At 36.5% G+C, this 25,321-nt stretch overlaps 1 protein-coding gene across 1 annotated transcript in view; it reads left to right on the forward strand.

Annotated features, from left to right (window-relative positions):
* LUC7L2 (LUC7 like 2, pre-mRNA splicing factor) overlaps window positions 1-25,321 on the forward strand; it is a 57,332-nt gene that overhangs the window by 10,104 nt on the left and 21,907 nt on the right. The window contains exons 4-6 of the mRNA XM_061198800.1: window positions 2,827-2,897; window positions 4,468-4,562; window positions 22,462-22,560. Coding sequence (XP_061054783.1) covers window positions 2,827-2,897; window positions 4,468-4,562; window positions 22,462-22,560 — 265 coding nt within the window. The remainder of the gene's footprint in view (window positions 1-2,826; window positions 2,898-4,467; window positions 4,563-22,461; window positions 22,561-25,321) is intronic.

A 25,321-nucleotide genomic window follows, 5' to 3' on the forward strand; every position in this document is an offset into this window, starting at 1 on the left:
TTTGCTTAGCCTTCACAGTTGTTGATCACATAGCATGGTCATCCACTCACAGCTTAAAAAAATACAGGGAGCATCGGAGAGAATGGGTAAAGTAAAATTTTGATGTTTTTAAAATAGCACCTAAATCTATGAAACTTGATTTGATTTATTGTTTGTATGGGAGGGAGAGGGTGGTTGGCACTGGAAGGGAGGGGGTGGATATTGGGAAAATAGCATGCACCATGTAAAATGATGTCAGATACCATCTAGGCTAAGATTTTTAAGTGTTGCTACTACAGTTTAAGTCTGTTTCAGAAAGGGCAGGACCATAAAATGGCAGTGTTGGGATTTACAGTGGGTTTATCTTTCCCTCCCTACAGATTGAAGGGGATTTTGAGAATAGCAATATTTGAGTAGTTTGGACAGAAGCCTTCTTTTTAGAGTGGGCTGTCCATATTCCCTGAGTGAAACTGCCTCAGTAGCACCTCAGGCTCTCTTAACGTTACTGAGGCTCTGTTAACGTTACTGAAAGACCTTGAGAGGAATAATATTTATTCCAGTTTTTATTGTACACCTATGACTGAGGTGTTCTCAAGTATAGGTTATGATTCATGAAACTCATGAAGGGGTTGAACAACAGAGGTTAAGAGAGTTGTTACTCTGAAGGTAGTTGCTTGGTAGAAAAAACATTAATAGAAATTTTGATGCTTCCATTCAGATGAAGAACACTTTTCCTTTCAAAGTTCTAAATCAAGTTTTTAATCTCAAATCTCATCATTATAGTTATGTACAAAGCCTAATTAATTAGTATTACGGAGGTCATAGAGAAGAGAGCCTGCCATGTTTTTATGGATAGGGCATTTTGTTGTTGTGAACTCAAATAGCTTGGTCTAATCTCCGCCCCATTATTTTTAAACTTTTTTCTTTGTTTACACATTTAAAATCTGGGTGCAGAAAAAATTAAATCAGATTTTACCCTAAAAATATTCTTGCCCCAGCTTTGCTATTCCCCTACATGAAGCCATTTGCCAAAGCCAGATACGACTTACTTATTGTTTCCCAAACCTTCCTGCCTCTATAAGCTTTGTCAAAGGTATTACCGCCAGTTTGGAATGCTCTTCTTTCCCCTTTCCTTTGGTCTAAGTCCTGTCTTTCCTTCAAATAATGGCTTCTACTATTGCATGAAGCCTTCTCTAACCTCTTCAGTCCTTGGTGGTCATTCTAGTCTTAGAATTCCTGAAGTACTACTATTTGGTAGTATTTCATCCATTACATTCATCTGGCACTTGGATCATGCTTCCTTTTGTTATTACTTGTTACTGTATTTAAATATCCTGTTTCTCTAGGAAAATGAGGGGCTCCTTGAGGGTAGAGAGCTTGTCTTAAATGCCTCTTTGTAATCCCATTGCCTAGCACAGAGGATATGTTCAGTATTGGGCTTGATTCTATTATTTGGATCCAATATTAGTGTAACAGAGCAATTGTTCTTTTAACTTAGATTATTTTTATAATGAATATATACCCAGAAAACCCAAAGATAAAGTACATTGAATTAATAAAGTAATTCCTTGTATTATAAGGAGATTTGGTTCATATTTGTTCCTTATTAATTATAGTTCCCCCCTCCCCCCTCCCCCCTCCTTTGTTTTTTAGTGGGTGCTGTTTTACCTAGTTTCTTTTGAAAAACATGGTTTGGGCCAGATATATTGACAGTTTATATTACTAGTATTTTTATTTTAAAATTCTTTGTTGGTTTAGCCAGATTATACTTTCATGGCTTAAGCCCAAATAAAATACATTTATTAAATACTGTATGGTAATATAGTCAAATTATTTTAAAATGTTAACCTTAAAGTCTCTCAAGTAAAATTTAAAAAATATCAATAAACAGATATTCAGTTGCTAGTCCCTCTCAGGGTATTTCTGTATCTCAAATTATTAGGAATTTTATTATTTCATTGTTATAAAGATTTCTGTACTGTACAGGCTGATATTTGATAGCTGTATTTATTGTGTTTACTGCAGTTATCAAATGTTTATAGAGCAACCATTCGTATGTAGTGAGGAGTTATTTAAAAATACTTTTTGGCATTTATAGAAACTGACACCTAAAGGTCCTCAGGGATAATTTTGCTTAATTCATATTTGGAATTGTTCTCATTTTATCTGATAGCAGTGTCTTCAAGGCACATATGTCTTAATATTAGATTTATGTCGTGATTTCAGAGAAAATGTTTGACTAGTAAAACTTCTGAGAATCTTGATTTTAGTCTAAGGCCTGGCTTGTCATTCTTGAGCCATTAGTTTGACAAAGCACTGAAACAATACTGCTGTTGCATTACTGAAAAACTTAGAAACTTGTAGCAGGGAGACTTCTAGATATGTAAGTTTTTTTTTCTTCTTCAAAAAATTTATATTATCTTTAAATTTCTTAGCATAATTTGGGTACGTGCGAGAAAGCAAAAAGCTTCTAATACAGCATTGCCATTCTGGTGTGAGCTCATCAGAGTACCATTCTGACATGAGCTTAAGGCCCTCACCAAAGTCTTGATGAAATATACTTTATAAAAAAACATTTTTCAAAACCCCAGTTTGCCCAAGGACCACTTTACAGAGCTCCAGCCTTGGACTTTTACCTGTGATCAGTCATATTCTTCTCTAGGGTTACACTTGTTAAGTCAATATTTTAAAAGAAAACAAAACAAAAAACCCTGATTTTGTTCACTTTTGTTTTCATATACAAGAATCTTTACAGTCAACATGTACTTCTAGATGCTATATTGAAATTGCTGGCAGAGTCTATTCTATACAGACTGAACAATCTGGCCCCTTGTTTTATTTGTAAAGGTTCAATGTATCTATGCCTGCCTACTTCAGTCTGCAAGGGAGTGTCAGAAAGGCCCCGCATTCGCCGAGCCGTGAGTTATCACTAACTTTTCAGATGTGTTAATGAATGTGGAACAAAAGCAGTTGTGTTTAAAAGGAAAAAAGGACCATCAAAATAACCTTTATTATAGTAGCAGGCGTGAACACTAAATTAATTATTCCAAATTGTGGTGTCAAAATAACCTACTTTAACTAGAGACTAGCCTCTAGAAAACCTATTGTTGAACTGCTCTGAAGCTATCATTTTAGCTATAAATTATTATTCTTAAAATTTTATAAACCTGGTTGTAAATTAATATGTTCTTTAAGTCTTTTTAACCAAGTTAAAACAATTTGAACAAAATCTTACCCCGCCTAAAAATGATAGTATTTAGTTGACTTTGAGTTAAGCTCTTCAAAACAAGACCATGTGAAAGGGGTATAGTTTTAACCTTTTTTGTTATTCACATGTGAAAAACAAATTAATTTAGATAATTGAATCACTTCCTAGATGAAAGTTTTTAGTTCAGTGGTATTTAAAATCTATTTTGGTACCAACAGTTCTTGCTTCAGGAATTCACCAGTAGGTTTTCATTCATCAATGACGCTATCAGTTTAAGGCTAAAAATAAAACACTTTCATTTCCTAGGGCTTATCATTCTACTTAGAGGAAATGTCCTTAAGAGTTTTTTCCCCCCCAAAGAGATTCTAAGCAAAAAAATTGTAACATCTATATTTTGTTAATATAGTTACCTTTCTTTTTCTTAGATTCTTTAAAGTTTTGAGTAGATAGGCATATTTGATTAGCAGGTTGGGTGCTTCTGTTGCTTAGGAGGTGTATTATGTTAAATGAAGACAGAATGAATTTAAATGTACCCAGTTTGGCCATATATAGCACAGACTACATAAAACTTGGAGGTGTGGGACCTTTGGAGGCATTAAAGTTAACATTTCATTTAGGCAGTATGCCTTTGTTTGACTGGTGTGTAAGTCCTTCTTCCAGGTTTGTACGCTCTTAAACACGTTATTCTACCCTCTCTAACTCCTCCCAGCAGCAAAAGGGAGACACTTCAGCTGGAACAAAATAGTGGAAGAAATGGCGTCTGGGGTTCAGTGGGGATTCGCAGTGTGTATGCAATGTTTGCAAGATTACTTTTTATGTTTTTCAATTAATGTAAATAATTACAATATAAATCAGTGCTTAGTGTCAAGTAGGGAACATTGTATACCAGTAGAAATTCTCCTAGTGGGTCTGCTGCAAGTCACTTAACCTCTTGGGGCCTCAGTTTCCTCATCTGCAGTATGAAGGAGTTGGACTCGATAACCTTTAAGGTCCATTCCTGCTCTACATCCTATGCTTTTCTGAAGTACTCTGTTTAACAGAATGCATTGCTTTCCCACTTTGACTATTTGAATTACATGTGCAGTACACATACTGCAACTGCATGTTGTCTAAAATAGTTTTTCTGTAGGATATTATATAAAAACTAACCCCTCTTGAGCTGATTTATAAATGTGTGTGTGTATAGCCACACATAAAAAGCTAGTGATGGTAGGGCTCTCAGAAAATAAATATTTTCCAGTTGTCTAACCTTGAATGTTATTAACTTTCCTCTATTACAGGAGATACTACTCGTCAACGAATCAAATTCAGTGATGACAGAGTATGCAAGAGTCACCTTCTGAATTGTTGCCCCCATGATGTCCTGTCTGGAACTGTACGTGTTTATTAAATCTGTTGTTTTGTTATTGGTATACTACGAAAACAAGCTACTTGATAAAGTCTTAATTTCGTGTCACATTATCATGCAGTGATTTTTTTTTAAACACTTGTTAGCGTAGCAATTTGCATCCCTTATATTCAGGTTGATAATTTAGATCTGCAATAATTGGATTCCTCACAAAAATGATTGCTGTGTTTTACTTTATAATTTTTTCCATTCTTCAGAGCAAGCTTTTAAAAAGCATTTCTTATTTGGAACATAGAGGCAGTTATTATACAGCAGTTGCACTTTTAGTTTAGAAATAATATAAATGATTTTTTAAATTGTTTACTTCACTGTTGAGCAGAGTAGACTTTCATCCAAAACAGTATACCTTTTTATTAAGATTTGTGCACATTTGAATGTGGAAATCATTGTGGGGAAAATATACTGGTAAATACTTAAATTTACACAACTTAATTTGCGAGTAGTGTTGTCGGTTAAAATTCACTTATATTGCTTACTCCTAGTGATGTAAAGCTCACTTAATTTAAGTTCTATATCTAGTGATGTTGGTTAATCTTAGGGCATCATTTTAATTTGGTAGATAAATCACATGATGATGGACCTATTTAAATGGGACAGAGGATTTGATTCCCTGGCTTTTGGATTTGATTGAAATGATAACTCACTTTCAAGAGCTTCCATTCACAAGGATAGCAGAGGAGGGCTGGTAGGGCCTAAACATTTAGCTGACTTTGTCATTTGTCTGAAATGAAGAAAAGATTTCAAACTTCCATTTGCAGAAGCAATGAATTCCCTTAATTAAAGATGTCTAAATTAGTGGTTTCTTCTTTTTTTTTTTTTTGGCCCTGCCACGTGGCATGCGGGATCTTAGTTCCCTGACCAGGCATGGAACCCGTGCACCCTACAGTGGAAGCTCGGAGTCTTAAAGAGTGGTTTCTTCCTGACAGGAGGAGTTAAATACCCCAAATACATAAGTATCAAGGCATTTTTGATAGAAAACACCTCTTTTTCCAATAGGAAAGACCGTCGAAACTGTATTATGTTAAAAGGAATAGAAGAGCTAACATTTAAAAAATATGTTATACCTAAATTTTTTTAAAGTATAATATTAAAAGGGAAGACATCCAGTTTCTGAGCACTTGAATTAGGACTGTGACAGATAATTAACCCTCATATCTGCTCTTTAGAATTTCCATAATTAAAGTATTTTCTACTCTGCTATAATACAGTTGAAATCTATAATATTAGTAATTCTCTGTAGTAGTATTTGATTCTTCACATTTACTATTAAATTTAACATTTAATGATATTTAAGGCTAAATTATCACTTCAAGTGAATTTTGAGGAAAAGATTAGTCGATAAAATGGCAGAATTTAAATTTTTAGTACTTTAAAACCAGCCATAGCAGGACTTTGACATATTATTATATTCTTCAGGTATGGCATTAATAATAATGAAAAAAATCTGACATCACAATTGTACTTTTACATTTTATAATGTATACAATGCAGTCACATTCATTTATTTCTCAAAATAATTCTGTTGGGTATATGTTCCATAGTTAGCCTTAATGACAGTAAAGTGATTTAGTCAAAATCATTTAGTTCTATTGATTTAAGGTAAAACTGGAACCAAACCCAAATTTTCTGAGCTGTAGTTTTATTCAACATGTTTTCTACTCTGTAGGTAATACTTAATCCTTCATCATGTTAAATAAAAAGGATTAGTGTTGGTCTTGGACTTTCCTTCTTATAAAGTTCTTGCTGGTGGATTTGTAAGAAGCACATTTTTTCAAATTTTAATATCTCTGAAATATGCATCTTAAAATTGATGATAGAAAAACACTATTTTAATTTGTAACATTTTTCTTATGGTACAGAATTTAATGATGAGGCTTAAAATTGATGGTGTCTTGGATCACATGAAAAAACAGTTAAGGAAAGCCCTTGGAAAGGCACTTGCCAGGGAAACTCTGTATGAGAAATATCTCCTTTTTGTCAGCTTAATAGGCAAGAGATTGTCATATGTAAGAATGGGGTTAAGTGGTTGTGAACCTCTTAAGCAGAGTCTTAAGGGCTGGCTCTAGGACTTTGTAAGAGTCCAAGGTTGTCACAGAGTGTTGTCCTTGAGAACTTGAAATCATCCACAGAGTGACTTTCTCATGACCCTTATTACTGAAAAGGGCTATTTATAACAGTTTATCCTATGTACAAATGGTTTGTAATTACAGAGCTCAGACTTCTTTAGCATCCAATCTCTGTAGAACACATGCTGTTCTGGCACAGAATCTAATAGTTCACACTTCTGTGTGTTGAAGATGCTTATTTTTTTATTTTTTTATTTTTTTGACATGTTAGATCAAGGATGAAAAGAACTAAATTGTAGGGCTTCCCTGGTGGCGCAGTGGTTGAGAGTCTGCCTGCTAATGCAGGGGACACGGGTTCGAGCCCTGGTCTGGGAAGATCCCACATGCCGCGGAGCGACTGGGCCCGTGAGCCACAACTACTGAGCTTGCGCGTCTGGAGCCTGTGCTCCGCAACAAGAGAGGCCGCGATAGTGAGAGGCCCGCGCACCGTGATGAAGAGTGGCCCCCACTTGCCGCAACTAGAGAAAGCCCTAGCACAGAAATGAAGACCCAACATAGCAATCAATCAATTAATCAATAAAATAAATCTTAAAAAAAAAAAAAAAAAACAACAAAAAACTAAATTGTAACTGTTTTTATAATGCTTTTTCTTTGTCGTGTAACTGAAGGTTGCCCTTTAGTTTTCCAGACCTTGTTCCTCAGATCTGTCACTTCCAGCAGAATATGACTCATCAATATTCTAGATTATTTAGCAGAATAATACACAGAAATATATTTTTTGGCTTATTATTATTATAAAAAGGTTGAACTTTATACCGAGCACTTGGAGATGAAGAGTATGGTTTCTAAAAATATACTCATAACTGACAGTATGGAATATTTTTGGAATTCAGCTTTTTTTAATATATATATTTATTTTTTATTTATTTATGTTTGGCTGTGTTGGGTCTTCGTTGCTGCTTGCAGGCTTTCTCTAGTTGCGGTGAGTGGGGGCTACTCTTCATTGTGGTGTGCAGGCTTCTCATTGCGGTGGCTTCTCTTGTGCAGAGCATGGGCTCTAGGCGTGCAGGCTTCAGTAGTTGTAGCTCACGGGCTCAGTGGTTGTGGCGCACGGGCTTAGTTGCTCTGCGGCATGTGGGATCTTCCCGGACCAGGGATAGAACCCTTGTCCCCTGCATTGGCAGGCGGATTCCCAACCACTGTGCCACTAGGGAAGTTCCTGGAATTCAGCTTGATGAAAGTGCCCCTGTAACATTTTACCATTCTTTAGTCTGGTACTCTGGTATAACTAACTTTTTTTTTTTTTTAATTTTATATTGGAGTATAGTTGATTTACAATGTTGTGTTTCAGGTATACAGCAAAATGATTCAGTTATATGTATATCTATTCTTTTTCAGATTCTTTTCCCACGTAGGTTATTCTGGTATAACTGACTCTTAAGCTAACAAATTAATTAGAGGAGGTAAAATGTAGAACAGAGAATCAAAATAATTGTGTGTATATGTATCTTTAGATTATGGTTTTTATAAGAAGCATGAATATTTCTATAATTAGGAAGTTTTTATATTTCAAAGGCATGGATTATTTTCCTGTTCATCTAGAATTTTTTGTTCTAGTCTCACTGTTCTCCTCCTTTGGAACACTTAGTTTTCTCCCTCTTCTATTTACCATGCAGAAAGTAGACAGCATCCCCTTTCAGATTTAGGCAAAACAAAAAACCTAAGTAGAGTTGTCCTCCCCTCCCCCACCAAAAAGAAAAAAAAATGAGCCACATTATTTCTGGCACATATGTTCCCTAAGGAAAGATAAGTATATTGAAGTGCTTAAAAAAAAATCTTTCCATCTAGTTCCTAGTGATCTAGGAAAAGGATATGTGATAGTAGTAATTTACAGAAGGCATTAAATCTAAAGCAGAAACTTGAGATTAAGATCTGCAGAGATGGAAATGTATACTCTCATAATGCATCTATCCTAAATTCAGAAGTGACCACTACTAATTCTTATAGCCTTCATCATAGTATAATTTTAGTGTTGACAGGCCATCATGTCTTCTAGTGTAAGGCCATCATTTTTTTTTTAACATCTTTATTGGAGTATAATTGCTTTACAATGGTGTGTTAGTTTCTGCTTTATAACAAAGTGAATCAGCTATACATATACATACATCCCCATATCTCCTCCCTCTTGTGTCTCCCTCCCACCCTCCCTGTCCCATCCCTCTAGGTGGTCACAAAGCACTGAGCTGATCTCCCTGTGCTATGCAGCTGCTTCCCACTAGCTATCTATTTTACATTTGGTAGTATATGTAAGTCCATGCCACTCTCTCACTTCGTCCCAGCTTACCCTTCCCCCTCCCCGTGTCCTCAAGTCCATTCTCTACGTCTGCGTCTTTATTCCTGTCCTGCCCCTACGTTCTTCAGAACCATTTTTTTTTTTTTTTTAGATTTCATATATATGTGTTAGCATATGGTATTTATTTTTCTCTTTCTGACTTACTTCATTCTATCACAGTCTCTAGGTCCATACACGTTACTATGGCCGTCATTTTATATAGATAGAAGAATTAAGGTTCAGAGAAATTGTCTTTGTCAGATGTCTCACAAAGAATCACAGTATATTATACCACACAGGAATCTTAGAGTTATTTTAATCCGAATACTTTTTAAAATGTTTTTTGTTGTGTTGTTAGTTTTTTTAGGTAACACAGTTACCTAAGACAGTGACTTTCAGATGTTTCTGAAATGTCCTTAGAGGTACCTCATTCCCTGAGGACCTGGGGACAGGCCAGTCTTTCTTATTTTGACGGGAATTTTTACACATTTTAAATACAGGGATTTTTCCATGACATTTTGTTTTTATAAAGAGAGTCTGCAGCTCTGAAATAGAATTTAAGAAAAGCTGATCTTGAGAAATACTTAGGGACAGGAATATAGTAAAATTTTATCTGCCTTTTGAAGTGATTGGATGGGAGTATTTATTGGTTGTCAAAAATCCTGAGTTGATTTTACGGTGTCCCCAGTAGGTTCTGGGTTTTATCCAAAATGAAGTTTTTATTAATTGAAACTCCTTTATTGCTTCTCTAATGCTTTCTTTTAAGGCCTGGTTATAATCAATCCCTTGGATACCTACAAACCTGAACTTTAAAACTGCTGAAGTCTCTTTGATAGTACAAATTTAGAGGAGCCATGAAAGTTTAGAGAAGCAGAATAAGTGATAAGGACTAAACCTGCACAGAATTTTCTCAGCCACTCAGTAGCATGTAAGTTTCATAGTAAGGGCAAGGACATTTTGTTCACTGCTATATCCCCAGCATCTAGAACGGTGTCCCTCCATTGTGTTAAATGAATAATCAATCACCCAGAAGAAGAAAGTGAAATAAATGTTCCAAAAACTAACTTTGAGTTTCAAAAATTAATGACTGTGGAAAAAGTGTTACCTTCTAACAGATAAGGAGCTGGAGAGTATCTTGATATTGAGTTGCTTATCAAAACATGACAGCAGGGCTTCCCTGGTGGCACAGTGGTTGAGAATCTGCCTGTCAATGCAGGGGACACGGGTTCGAGCCCTGGTCTGGGAAGATCCCACACGCCGCGGAGCAACTGGGCCCGTGAGCCACAATTACTGGGCCTGCGCGTCTGGAGCCTGTGCTCCGCAACAAGAGAGGCCGCGATAGTGAGAGGCCCGCGCACCGCGATGAAGAAGAGTGGCCCCCACTTGCCACAACTAGAGAAAGCCCTCGCACAGAAACGAAGACCCAACACAGCCATAAATAAATAAATTAATTAATTAGTTAAAAAAAAAAACAAAAAAACATGACAGCAGTGGTTTCACATGCAGATGTGAAAAAATTAGTCTATAGACAGTTTAAACTCATAACCTCTTCTCTGGAAAGGGTTTGTTTTGGGATACTTAGGCGTTTTTAAACAAGTGTTTTTAACATTAGCCCAGGTGGTCTAGTGGTTAGGATTCGGCACTTTGACTGCTGTGGCCCAAGTTTAATTTAATCCCTGTTCAGGGAACTGAGAGCCCACAAGCCGCCATGGCATGGCCAAAATAAAAAAAAAAAAAAGAAAACAAAACATTGGCCCAGATGACTGGCTTGAATTTTTTTTTTTTTTAATCTCTATGACCGCCAATTTCTAGAGCTTCCAAATTTGCAAAACTGCCAGATAGCCCAGGTTTTTACCAGATATGGATTTTGAAGTGTCCTTATATTAATCAGATTTGCTGCTTATATTTTATTCTCGGTTTCTTACAAAAATACGCATTCCTTTAACAAGCAGTAAACCAAAAATACATTTGGTGCTTAGGAAGTCAGAGGCGTATTAAGAGCTTCCCAGTGAATAATTAGAGCTTTACCGTTAAACTTTAAAAACCCAGTCCTGTATATAATTTGGAGTATTGTTGGCAAATTGGCACATGAATACTCTGAGCTGTTCAACTTGGGGTACTTCTGTCCTTGGGAAATAACCTTTTTCTGTTATTGAGAATAATCTTGCAGTCATTAATTTCATATTCTTAAAATAAGTTAATATACTTCAGGCTTATGGAAGTGATTTTTTTAAGGGGACCCAGAGACCATGTGTTCCAGAATCTTGTTTTAGTTTAGTCTGTCTCTAATTGAGGTTGGTCAGCATGTTTGTCTGTGACTTGGATTAATGGTTAAATACAAATATACATACATGTAAATAAGATGAACTATTGTGCTGATGTCCAGTCTTTGTAGATCAAATACAAATTAATTTTACTCTAATTTTTATTCTGTAATATTGAATCAGTTTGAGGAGTCTTTTTAAACTTCATTAATAGAAAATTTCAACTATAAATAAAAGTAGAGTTGTTGTATAATGAACTTCATGTACCTGTATGCCAGCTTCAGTAAATATTTTACACACAGCTACCTTATTTCATTTATAATTACGTATGTCCTCTCCATCCTGCTGTTTGTTTTGGGGTTTTTTTTTTGTTTTTGTTTTTTATGTTTTGTTTTGGCTGCATTGGGTCTTTGTTGCTGCACGCGGGCTTTCTCTAGTTGTGGCAAGCGGGGGCTACTCTTTGTTGCGGTGTGCAGGCTTCTCCTTGCGGTGGCTTCTCTTGTTGCAGAGCACAGGCTCTAGACATGCGGGCTTCAGTAGTTGTGGCTCGCGGGCTCTAGAGCACAGGCTCAGTAGTTGTGGTGCACAGGCTTAGTTGCCCCGCAGCATGTGGGATCTTCCCGGACCAGGGCTTGAACCCGTCTCCCCTGCATTGGCAGGTGGATTCTTAACCACTGCACCACCAGGGAAGCCCCCTGTTGTTTTTTGAAGTGGATCTCAAATCTTGGACCTGTCATTTAGGATGACTCTTGAAAAAAGTAGCAAAGACCAATAATATCCAAGCAAAGCAGAATGAGGTCTGGAAGTCATTGTTTAAGCAGGTTGTTTTTCATAGCCTGATACTTTGTCAACATGTTTCGCTGTCACATTTGTTTCTCTCTCTCTTTTTTTTTTTTTTTGGCCACGCCATGGCAACTTCTGGGTTCCCGGACCAGGGATTGAACCCGGGCCCTCGGGAGTGAGAGTGCAGAGTCCTAATCACTGGACCTGCAGGGAATTCCCACACATTTGTCTTTCTGTACAATGATTCTCAATAAATGCTTATTACCTAAGAACCAGGAATCATCACTTAGTAGTCCCTGAACTCTCTAGATCTTTTTTGGAGATAGGCACAGTTTTATAAACTGCATTTTAACAAATCTGAAGAAACTAGTGTGTTCTCTGAGGCTATTCATGGAGAAAGGTGGGATAGAGTTATAAATGCATCATTTGGAAGATGTAGACAATGAACACAGAGCAAACATATGGTAAAAACCAAAAACTTGAAACAAATATTTTTATTATACAGGTGATTAACCACAAACATCAAGCAAAGTCATGGATTGTCTTATCACTGGAAATATTTTTTTAAATGTGATGCTTTCTGTCTTGATGTGCAGGTGGCAAGATCAAATGACTTAGTATAATCCTTTCTGTTGGGTTGGCCAAAAAGTTTGTTTGGGTTTTTCTTTAAGATTGTTAAGGTTTTCCAGTAAGATCTTACGGAAAAACCTGAATGAACTTTTTGGCCAATCCAATAATTTGATGATAGTTACTCATGAAGGGAACTTTTTTTTTTTTTTTTAATTTTAAATTTTTATTTTTTTATTTATTTATGGCTGTGTTGGGTCTTCGTTTCTGTGCGAGGGCTTTCTCTAGTTGTGGCAAGCGGGGGCCACTCTTCATCGCTGTGCGCGGGCCTCTCACTATCGCGGCCTCTCTTGCTGCGGAGCACAGGCTCCAGATGCGCAGGCTCAGTAATTGTGGCTCACGGACCCAGTTGCTCCGCGGCATGTGGGATCTTCCCAGACCAGGGCTCGAACCCATGTCCCCTGCATTGGCAGGCAGACTCTCAACCACTGCGCCACCAGGGAAGCCCAAGGGAACTTTTTAAAGCATTTGGTGTTTTACTCTGACCTATATTGAATAAAACATCTTGACTATATATTACCCCATAGACTTTTTAGGTCTACAGGGTCAAAAAATATAAGCATATATGTTGATGTATTGGATAATGTAATTTGTAAAATATCCAAATTCAGGTAGGTTTTTATGTGTCCCCCCTTTTTGGTGTTTATTATAACAGTGTTTGCAGTAATGAAATTTAGGTAATAATGGAATTAAGCAGAGCAAGAAATAGAAAAGGGCAAGCAAGGGGTATCAGATTAATGAGGGCTAAATGGGAAAAGTAAAGAGAATTCACAGTAAAAGTTAACAAAAAAAATTCCCCTTCAAGAAGTGATTTATTTTTTTATGTCTCTGAGAGTGTTGCTAATTGCTGAGATCAGCATTCATTCATTTTTTCACTTAAATACTTACTGAGGACCTACTATGTGCCATGTGCAATGCTGGGGATACAGAAGTGGACAGGGGTTTCTGTTTTAGTGATGGGGGCTTACATTCTAATGTTCTTTCACAACCAAGTGTGAAAAGAAATAATGTGATTTCAGGAGTGATGTTAAGTGCTATGACAAAAATGCGTGGTTAAGTCTGAGACAGTGGGCAAGGGGCTACACTGACAGGGTGAGTGGAGAAAACTTTTTTTGATGAAATGACATTTGAAGATATCTAAATGTGAAGAAAAGCCAGTCATTCCTGAGTGGAAATGAATTTATCATATGTTGCCTCCACACAGAAACTTTTGGTGGTTCCCTATTACATGTATGGTCAAAAGTCTAAAATCTTTAGTAGGTCTCTCTCTCCCTTGAATGGATAAATCAGTTTGGTCCTCTGTTTTGACCAGACTGATTTATTCACTGTTGTCTCACTACTTTCCTTGCCCAGCATGCTCATTTTTGCCTATCTCCATTTCTCTGCCTGGAATAACCTTTCTGTACAAATTTAAATCCTGCCTGGCTTACTACACACAATTGCTCTGAACCCCAGTGTAGCACCTGCCCTCCATACTACCGAGTGTGCACTTGTTTTGTCTTATTTATATATGTTCTTTCTCTCCTCAATTAGAATAGTCGTTGTGGGGCAAGGCCATTTGTTTTAATTTTATCTAGCTATCTTTGCATATCTAGGATTAGAAACAGATAAGAAGGTATTTCCTACTATATTCTTCAAAAAAACATACATTAAGGTAGAAGAAGAGCTTTATTTGTCTTTATCCACTCAGGAAAAAGTGAACTTGGAGGAAGAACATTCAAGTGAGAATGGGCAGTGAAGAAGTTGGGAAGTAGTAGAAAAGCAGGAACTACTTCGTGCATGCACAGTGTGCCCCATTCCTCTTCACCCACCACTCATGTTTGACTTGTTAGTTTTGAGTGACAGGATTGGAATTAGGAAAGAAAAACCTTAATTTTTGTTTTAAGACAGTAGTGGCATAACTGAAACTCATATCCAGGTTTTGTTATTTCAAGGCTTCTTCCATAGTATACTAGGCTTTCTCTTGTTCTTGAGCTGGGTCTTTTTTTTTATATATATAAATTTATTTATTTATGTTTGGCTGTGTTGGGTCTTCGTTGCTGCACGTGGGCTTTCTCTAGTTGCAGCGAGCGGGGGCTACTCTTCCTTGCGGTGCGCGGGCTTCTCATTGTGGTGGCTTCTCTTGTTGCGGAGCACGGGCTCTAGGCGCGCGGGCTTCAGTAGTTGTGGCGTGCGGGCTTCAGTAGTTGTGGCTCGCGGGCTCTAGAGCGCAGGCTCAGTAGTTGTGGCGCACGGGCTTAGTTGCTCCGCGGCATGTGGGATCTTCCCGGACCAGGGCTCGAACCCGTGTCCCCTGCACTGGCAGGCGGATTCTTAACCATTGCACCACCAGGCAAGCTTCTTGAGCTGGGTCTTGAAGCAGGAACTGACCATGGATGGAAGAGAGATTTTATAAATGTGAGGAGGAAGAAAGTGAAGATGTAAGAAGGTGAAGGTCAAAGTGTAGATGATTTGTTTTTTTTTGAAAATAGCATTGGCATTGGAACAGTATATGGGATGGTTCAAATGCTAGGCTAGGGGTTTGTATTTCCTGTGCTCTCTGTCCTGCTGTCATGGTTTTGTTTCACTTTTTCTCCAGCTGGTATATATATATATTCCTTTTAGTGCTTTACCAATATTGCTGTCTATTCTTATATATTCCTTGCTGTCTGACAAGGATGTTAGTCCAACCAGTAGTGTGGTGTTAATGCTTCTAAAACAGATTTTATCATGTCATATTTCTTTCCAAGTAGTCGAGCATTCTTGCATTCTTCTCTTCGTCCAGAGTAAGTTCTGCATGTGTTGATTCACATTCAAAATCTTCCAAAATCTAGTCAGTCTGTAATTTGATCCATATAGCAGTCCTGAAGTACTTGAGAAAAGAGAAGTCCTGAGAGATTAAGTGAATTTCTCAGAGTTAAATGAATAATGAGAGGTAAAGGGATATTTTCTGAGTTGGTCAGTGCCTACTCTGTCTTACTTTGTTTATTATTTTGGCAATATAATCTTCGAGTATAAGAGAAGAAAGCATAAAACATGAATATTTCCCATTATTCATCATCCCCCACCTTCCCAGGACTAAACCCTGTTAACAATTCAATGTACATCTTCCACTGTCCTTTCTGTACATTTACAAGTGTGTGTGCATGCATGTGTGTCTGTGTTTTAACAAATGGAATCTTTGAATTTTTCTCACCTGTCTTCAAGAAACTTGCATATTAGTGGTCTACATTTTTTAAATGCCAATGTACTATTTCACAACATGGCCATTCCCTAAATTACTTACCCAGTGACTGTTAATATGTTAATTGGTTTTGGTTTTGGTGTGCAGTATGGCAATGAAATCCTTGTATGTACATCTTTATTTACATTTGCTGCTGTTGCTTTAGTTTAATGTCTTGTTTTTTTCTTTTTTTCTTTTTTTTCATTGAGAATATAAATTCCTTGATAGCACGAATTTATATTCTCATACCTTTTTGTAATTCCCTTTAGGATCTAGCTCACGGAACTGAGCAAATGTACTAACATATAACAAAGCAAAAATATTTGGAGATACTTGGAGCTGTCACTGTGTCATGTTTCTATCACTGATATATTCATTAACATATTCACTGCCATTAGCTAAGTTAACCCTTTGATTGGCACTACCGTAATACTTTGTTGATTTTGATGTTCAATTTCCACATGCTTCTGTTCCTTAAATTTTTTTCTCCAAAATTGAAGTGGCTTCATTGATTTTTCTGCTTATAAGAATAACATATGCTCATTACATTTAATTCAACCACTGTCAAAAAATTCAAACAAAATCTTCAACCTCACAGCAATGTCTGTATCGGAAGTTACAAAAATGGCATTTTATTATATGTCTTTCTTTGCCATCTTCTTTTTTCTCCACTTAGTATCAAGAACATTGTTTCTAATGGCTATATAATCTATTATATGGCTATTCCATAATTCATTTAATCACACCCCTTTCGCTAGGCTCTTAAAATGTTTCTAATTTTAAAAATCAAAAACACCATTTGTTAAACTTTATTGTTCGTTTATCTTTGTGTACTTACTTGTTTCCTCAAGTTCTTAGAAGTTGAATTCCGTAGTCAAATTGTCAAGTTTATTTAATGGTTAGGTCATGGGTTGTGCAAACCTGATCTTCTGTGTAGGAGAGAAAAATAAGAGAAATAAACCATTTTCCTCATGATGCTTAGGGTCCATTTGAGGAGATAACAGTCACCTTCAGAACTTCAAAAGAACAGTTAAAAAGTACTTAACAGAGTCAACTTTATTAAGTAGTAAAACGTAATATAAAATGTTGGGAGGTTATAAGAGAATTCTGTTATCAGAATTAGGTATAGTTATTTGGTCAAAACTTCATGGAGGAAATGGATTTAGGATGGAAAGGACAAAATGCAGAACTGAATTTATCCAATTAAAAATAAGCGTTTTTCCAATAATCTAAGAATTTAGATGTCCATTAATTGAAATACCAAGAATAAACTTGCAGAAAGAATTTGAAGTAAATTACTTGTTAAATTTAAAAATTTAAAACTCTTCCTGTGGCTTTCATCATAAATAGTTACTTTAAGTTAAAATAAATAACCAAACATTTTATTTTGTTCAGTTTGAAGCTCACCTATTTCAAAAGAGAAGCAGTAGCAGCAGGAAATATCTGTGCACTTAGTGTTCAAAGCACTATTGCATTATCAGTGATGAAGTCAGGTTTGATTTGGCTTTTGAGAATTGGTCCATGCTTAGTCATGGTGTGCTTCTATCATGGTTCCCTCTGGTGGCTTTTTAATTAGATGACTAGGGTCATGGAGAGCATTAACATCGGCATACTTTCCCTTCACTCACTTTCACGGTGGCAGGTAATTGTTGAGTTTATTTTGGCTTGTTTTTTATTTTAAATACTCTTCACGTGCATGACATGATGCCAGAATAAGTGGTTAGTAATGATGTTATGGACAGAGGAAAATAGATGACTAGTATCTAGAATTCTGAAAATTTGCCTTGCTACACCTACTGTTCTGCTGGGTCCCTGAAGAAACAAGCACTGAGGCTATGGCGGGGGGGGCGGGGGTGGGGAGTGTCTTCATTATAACTAGGCTCTTCGAGCTCCTACAGCTTTGGCCCCCAGATCTACTTTGGTGAGCTAGACAAGACTAAAGCTGCAGAGGCTTATAGCCTAGCACAGTGAAAAGCCCAAGTAAGTTTTCCTCCTGGAGGAGAGGAGCACATAGGAAAAAACAGAGAAGAATAGCTCAAAACACTTTAGAAGGAAAGCAGTTCCAACAAAGAAGATAATCCAAGGAGAGACTAAGAAGACCTTCCCCTCCAGAGCTCAGACCAGTTTTGTCCTGGGGTGCATCTTGACCACCCTTGTTTGTTAAGTCCAGGGCCCCCTGTGCCAATGTTCTTCTCTGCTCTCTTTTCCTAGTTTGGTTCATTCAACAAATATTAAATATTTATTTAAGCATTCTTGTGTACCTGTATACAGGCCCAGGTACATAGTGGATAAAATAGAAAAAAATCCTTATCCTTTTGGAGCTCATATTTTCCCTTCTGTAAATCCCCCCCAAGGCATATATTACCCCCAGCTCTACTCCTGTCATCAAAATTCCACCTCTGCTACAGGGATATAATTGGGTATTTTTTGGTGTTCATTTTGTTCTTGACCCATGTAGTTGCTTTTCTTCTTTTGGTTGGTTGTGTGATGTAAATTTAAAGATAGACTGGGGGAAAGCCTGGAGTTCCTGCCAAAGGATAGTATGGGTGGACAACAGAGATGTTTAGGTTAAACACAGTGAGGCAGTTTATATGTTTTTGAAAACAGATTGGAAATATAGTTACAGAGAGGATAAAAATAAGGGAGATTACTGAAGGAAAGGCAGTAGACGGCTGCTTTGAATATCTGCTGTGTGCAGAGTTTTTTTAGATGTTACGGGGGATGAATGTCAACTAAAAATATTAAAAGATAAGTTAGTACTGAAATAATTGGAACTAGCATAATAAAGTGGAAGGGGTGTTAGACTAGAAATCTGCTAACCAGATTTCCTAATAAGTACTCTGAAGAAGTCAGTCATTCTGGGCTTCAGTTCCTTTGTCTGTGGAATGGGAATAAAACTGGATCAGTGAGTGGTTCACAACACTGTACGTTAAAAACTTCTGGGAGGCTTTTACAATTCAATTTTTGGAGGGTTGGGCTTGGGCCTGTTTTCAGAAGCTTCCACTGATATTATTTAAAAGCTCCCCGGGTCCAGGTTGAGAACTGCTGCACAGGATCAAAGGCATTTCCAATTATGACGTCTTAACATTTTATGAAATAAGCATAGCATGAACAACTATAGCTGTGGAAATATATGCAAATAGGATTGTTGGAATGATTAATGTTAAGATATTATTAAGAAATCAACAGGCTGGTGTAACAAAGGGGGTAACACTATTCTTTTTGCCGTTAACTTCTTTCATTCCTGTCTTATTTTCCTGCATGTTTTTTATAAAGAGTGTTAAATGTTTTTCTACAGTTTTTTCTTAATGTTGCCTAATAAGCAGCTTTGAATTTCCACATATCTATAGAAAGTTTCAGTTGCTGTTTCTTATCACTGGAAAACTCCTTAGTTTGTTAATCCAGGGACTAATGAGTGAGAGTAAGCATTGGGGCCTGGAAAACCTCAGCATCCTCAGCAACACTGACACTTTAGACCATTAGTGTGATGAGGACTTTTATAATGGTGGTGAATATTCCTTATTATTTCCCAAAGGATAACTTTGAGGACATTGTCTATTTATATTTTCCCATTCATTCCTTTACATAATTAAGAACTGAGGTAATATAGTTTCATTGAGAAACTTTTTTTTAAAGATAGTCATAAGATCTCAGAGTTGGAGGAAAGAATAAAAGTTATCTGATGGTTGAATTCTTTATTCACAACCCTAGAGAAATGGTTGTCTAAACTGTATTTGAACCTCTCAGTTATCTGGCAACTCAACTAACTCCCAAGAAAGCTTATTCCATCTTTGGAAAGCTCTGATTATTAGAAAGTTATTTTCTTATGTTGAGAGGACTAAAGTCTAACTCTCTGGAGTCCCTTGGGACCATAATACAGTCTGTTTCTGCTTCATATTGAAAAGTTCTTCAGTTGACTTTTCACATCTTAATTCTTCTCCAGCTAATTACATCCGTTCTCTGGCTGTTTTGTATAGCTTTGTTTTGAGACACTTTATCTTGTTTATTCATATCACTTTTGAAATGTGTTAGCACACAACAGTGTGTATTTTGGAGGAGAGGGGTTTGCTTTTAAAACCAGCCTTCAATAAGAGATTTCTCACTTTGCTTATACTGTATTCTATAAGTTAGTTTTGTATCACATAAATTGATCTCAGTCGTGCCACACTGTAACCCTTACTTTTGACTAGTAAGTTTTTCAATTTGTCAGATTTTTTGCTCATAACCTAGTTATTTGTAAATTTGACTTCTTAGATGCAACTGTAGGACTTCATATTTATTTCTTCATACTAAATTTTATCTGGTATATCAATATTTTTGAATCTTAATCCAGTGAATTCACCATCCTTTTTAGCTTGGGATATTGTACAGAATTGATAACCATATCCTTTGTTAAACACATGTCCAGGTGGTTGGCAACCATGTCAGATAGGCAAAGTCATTTTTAGATAGTATATACAAAGCTAAGGCCCAGACCTATGTGCTGTAGATACTCTAGTCCTGTTCCCTGCTACTAGAAACTTCCCTCTGAGTAACGCTGGCATATATTTTCTTTTTTTAAATTTTATTTATTTATTTATTTTTGGCTGTGTTGGGTCTTCGTTTTTGTGCGAGGGCTTTCTCTAGTTGCGGCGAGCGGGGGCCACTCTTCATCACGGTGCGCGGGCCTCTCACTATCGTGGCCTCTCTTGTTGCGGAGCACAGGCTCCAGACGCGCAGGCTCAGCAATTGTGGCTCACGGGCCCAGCCGTTCTGCGGCATGTGGGATCCTCCCAGACCAGGGCTCGAACCCGTGTCCCCTGCACTGGCAGGCAGACTCTTCAACCACTGCGCCACCAGGGAAGCCCTGGCATATATTTTCTTAAAGATCTGCTTTCTAAATCTGTAAAACTGGAACACTCTTTTCTTGGCTTTTCCTAAGGTTAGTGTGCTTCATCTCACTTTTTAGATCCAGTTTAAATGTATCCTCTTCAGAAAGGGCTTCTCTGGCTACCTCATCCCAAGTAGCCTCTCACAGTAATGGGAACATTACTATTTTATTCGATCACTTAACTTTGTTCAGTGACACAAGTATGGCTTATTATTTGCTTCTCGTCTTCTAGAATGTCAGCTCCATGAGGTTGGAGACTGTATCTTTTGTCACTTGGTGCTATGTCCCTAGCACCTGGCATAGTGCTTGGCACAAGTTAGGTACTCAGCTGTCAGTTGAAGGATGACTTTACTGCTGCAATGTTTTGTTGTAGTTTTACTTTGTGCATAATTTGTGTAACAAAAACAAAAGGAATATTTACTATACCTTTTTGAATTATTGTATTCACTTTCACCAACTTTCCAGAGATTCTGTGACATTCCAGTGATGGGATAGCATACCTCCAGTTGGAAAATCTCTGCTTTGCTCTGATCACCTTTAATCACATCTGTAATTATCTTTACATCTAGCCCATTTTTTTCTGTTCAGTATGCTTCCAAAAGGATTTCATGAAAGATCTTATCAGTTGCCCAGATACATGTAAAAATGGACAGAATTTTAGAAATTTTTGTCTCAGATATGAGAAAAGCCTCTAATTGCGTAAATAATACCTAATTGGAATTTCAAGTAGAAGGATCCTAGTAGATTCCTTATTGAAATAAATATCTACTTGGTATTTATTTTATTTCCCTGACATATGCTTATCAAAGTGGGGCTAGATACTTACTCTTTGTGAAGTTATATTAGGTTTTAATAAATTATCTTTTTACTAGTTCACCTGGAGTCTTGTCTGGAATCCATATCAAGATTATCAGTCTATTGTTTGAGGACTCCATCTTTATTTGAAAATTAGAATGTTATTCAAAGAATATTGACTATAATTCAGCAGTTTGATTTACTCGTTCTTCTGATTTTATTTTATTTTATTTTATTTATTTATTTTTGGCTGTGTTGGGTCTTCGTTGCTATGCGCAGGCTTTCTCTAGTTGCTGCGAGCAGGGGCTACTCTTCGTTGCGGTGCGTGGGCTTCTCGTTGCGGTGGCTTCTCTAGTTGTGGAGCATGGGCTCTAGGTGTGGAGGCTTCAGTAGTTGTGGCCCACGGGCTCAGTAGTTGTGGCTTGAGGGTTCTAGAGCACAAGGTCAGTAGTTGTAGCACATGGGCTTAGTTGCTCCGTGGCATGTGGGATCTTCCCGGACCAGGGGTCGAACCCGTGTCCCCTGCATTGGCAGGCAGATTCTTAACCACTGCACCACCAGGGAAGCCCTAGTTTGATTTTAAATTAACTTTGATGTCTTTTCTGTGTTAAAGGGCCAAGTGAAATATGTTTTGAGATAGAAACTAGAAGCTCTTCTCAGATTCTGACAGACTTTTCCTTGTCCATTTGTTCTTAAGTACACAAGTGATCACGGTTCCCATCTGTTGGTAGACAGAATTCATGCAGGTTTTTTCATGAAGGCACCAAGTTTTATACCTGTCTGTGAAATTTTGTAATTTGAAAGTCCGTAAATAAACATCTGTATGACTTAATCATTATTCTGAAGAGAATTGTGGTTGTTAATGAACTTTTGAAAAAATACATTTTCTGTTTTAATAATATGTGTCTTTTTTCTCCCCCCACCCAGAGAATGGATCTTGGAGAATGTCTGAAAGTCCATGACCTGGCTTTAAGAGCAGATTATGAAATTGCATCCAAAGAACAAGATTTTTTCTTTGAACTCGATGTATGTCATTTTGCTTCAACAAGTTAGATTATCTTTTGCAGTAAAATATTTTGAATATGGATTCATATCTCTTAATGGGAAAAGGCTCTTAGCAAATTATCTTTTTTGTGATTATATGAAGGGTAGTACTAAATTAAGTAAGATTATGTACTTTCTTGACTAACAATATTTTTTAAAAATAGGTGAAACTGGGTATTTTAAGAAAATGTGTGAAAGTTGTGCACTTCATATATTCTTTTGATAATTAAGCATATTCTTCCCAATTAAGGTAGTTGTGATTAAGGAAATACCATCTTAAGCAAATGTAAACAACTAATTTCTAGTGTATATAAAGCCCTTTAATTACTGAATTTTTACATTAGTATTTATTTTTGTATTTGTAAATATATATGTAGAGAGAGGGAGGATATTAAGGACAATGTTGTTTTTTATGTAAAGCTAATAGAAGAAATATTAGAGGAAATAGAAGGTACAATTTAGGTATCTAAAGGGCTCAAACTCTTGACTTTATTTTTTTTTTTAATACAAACAGAATAATTGGGACTTTTTTTTTTTTATAGAAAACGTACCAATCAGCATTACATAAAACATACTGATGACCATAAACCTTATATGTTTTATCAGTGAGGTAGTAGATGTTTCATTTGGTTTGGGAGATAAAGTAGTAAATAGGCCCCCCAATCTACTTTTTTGAACTTCCAAGAATTTCTCCTAACGGAAATGAAGTCATCAATGTAAACATAATTTAATATGGGGCTGGAGCAGTCAGGGAAACACCATAAAGTGATTGTGTTATGATTTAATATACACTGGGCATAAAATACAGCAGAAATTCACCACCATGTAGATGTAGGGGTATGGTGTTTTCAATCTTTTTTATTATGGTATGGTAATACATTGTTTTTACATATCAAGTATCTACAGATTAAATTTCTAGAAATAGAATAACTGAGTCAAAGGCCAGTTTTGCCTGGTTGCCCTCCATGAGAATTATCAATTTATACTCCCACCAGTATGTATGAAATTATCTATTTCCCATAGGCCACATAGTGTGCTGTCAAGATTTCTATGTAGCTTTGATAGATGAAATGTGAAATATAGTGTAATTTTAATTTGCATTTCTCTTATGAGTGAGTTTGAAAAAATTTTATAGATTTAAGATCTGTTTTTATTTCCTTGAACTGTCAGTGTACATTTTTCAGGGGGTGGGTGCTATTTGCTAATCTTGGATGTTAGTATTTTTCTAATTGATTTGCACTGACTCTTTACAGATAATGAAAATTAGTCCCTTTTCTCAGATAATACATTGCGTTTTTTTCCTATTTCTTTTTTGGTAGTTGTGAGTCTTGCAAAATGTTTGTATAGTTGTCCAATTTATTAATCTTTTAAAAATCTGTTTGATTAATTCAAAAGGCCTTCCCTATCCTGATATGATGAGAATTCTCTCTCATGATTTCTTCTGGAATTTTTATGGCCTTGTTTTATATATTTAAATCTGTGATCCAACTTAAATTTATTCTGTTATAAGGAATTGAGGTATAGATCTCTCTTTTTCCAGAGAGCTACTTAGTTGACCCAACACTATTTATGGATTAGTTCATCTTTTTTAAAAGATAAAATTTAAACTAAAAGAATTAAATAGCTGTTTCTTTCTCATCACAGATAAAAGGTTTTATTTTGCATTTTCATGAAATTCATGGGTTAATCAACCATTTTTAGAATTTGGTATGTGTTGAATATATTTTTAAACATTTGTGTTTTGAATTAGCTGTATTTCTCTACAGTAAGATATGAAAGTCTAAATCGGTTGGTTTGGGAATCTTTAAAGTTTACTTTTAAACGAATTATTATTTAATTATAGATATATTAATATATGCCTGATAAGTGTCTTTTATATAAATATTAACCTGGATTTTTGCAATGTAGACACTGCTAAAATTCTCAGTGGTTTATTCTTTGAGAAAAGGGCAGGTTTTCCTGATTGTAACATTTTCATTTTGAAAAATTTGAAAAGCACATGAAAACATTATTAAAAATTATCCATATATTCAGAAATAATTACTGTTAACATTTAATGTATGCTCTTCCATTTTTTCTATGCTACTTTATTTTACAAAAATGGGATCTTGCTGCATTTAACGTTTTGTAACTTTTTATTTACAAATAAATCATGACCATTTTCTTATATCCTTAACGTGTTCTACTAACACCTTTTTTAAATGGCTGAGGATTAAATTTTCCAGGTGTTACCTGGATAATATTTAGGGTATTTACAACTTTTCACCATTAAAAATAACACTGTGAAGAACATCTTTGAATATTAATTCCTCCATATACCTCTGATTACTTTCTTTCTTTTTTTTTTTTTTTTTTTTAAGCCTTTCCCAGAAGCTCCCAGCAGACTTTTTTTTTTTTTAAGAATTCTCTGCAAGGGACTTTTAATTAATTAATTAATTTATTTTTGGCTGTGTTGGGTCTTCGTTTCTGTGTGAGCGCTTTTTCTCTAGTTGTGGCGAGCGGGGGCCACTCTTCATCGCGGTGCGCGGACCTCTCACTGTCGCGGCCTCTCCCGTTGCGGGGCACAGGCTCCAGATGCGCAGGCTCAGCAGTTGTGGCTCACGGGCCTAGTTGCTCCGCGGCATGTGGGATCTTCCCAGACCAGGGCTCGAACCCGTGTCCCCTGCATTGGCAGGCAGATTCTCAACCACTGCGCCACCAGGGAAGCCCTGATTACTTTCTTAAAATAGATTTCTAGAAGTAA

Source organism: Eubalaena glacialis, chromosome 8, assembly GCF_028564815.1.
Source record: "Eubalaena glacialis isolate mEubGla1 chromosome 8, mEubGla1.1.hap2.+ XY, whole genome shotgun sequence".
Classification (NCBI taxonomy): Eukaryota; Metazoa; Chordata; class Mammalia; order Artiodactyla; family Balaenidae; genus Eubalaena; species Eubalaena glacialis.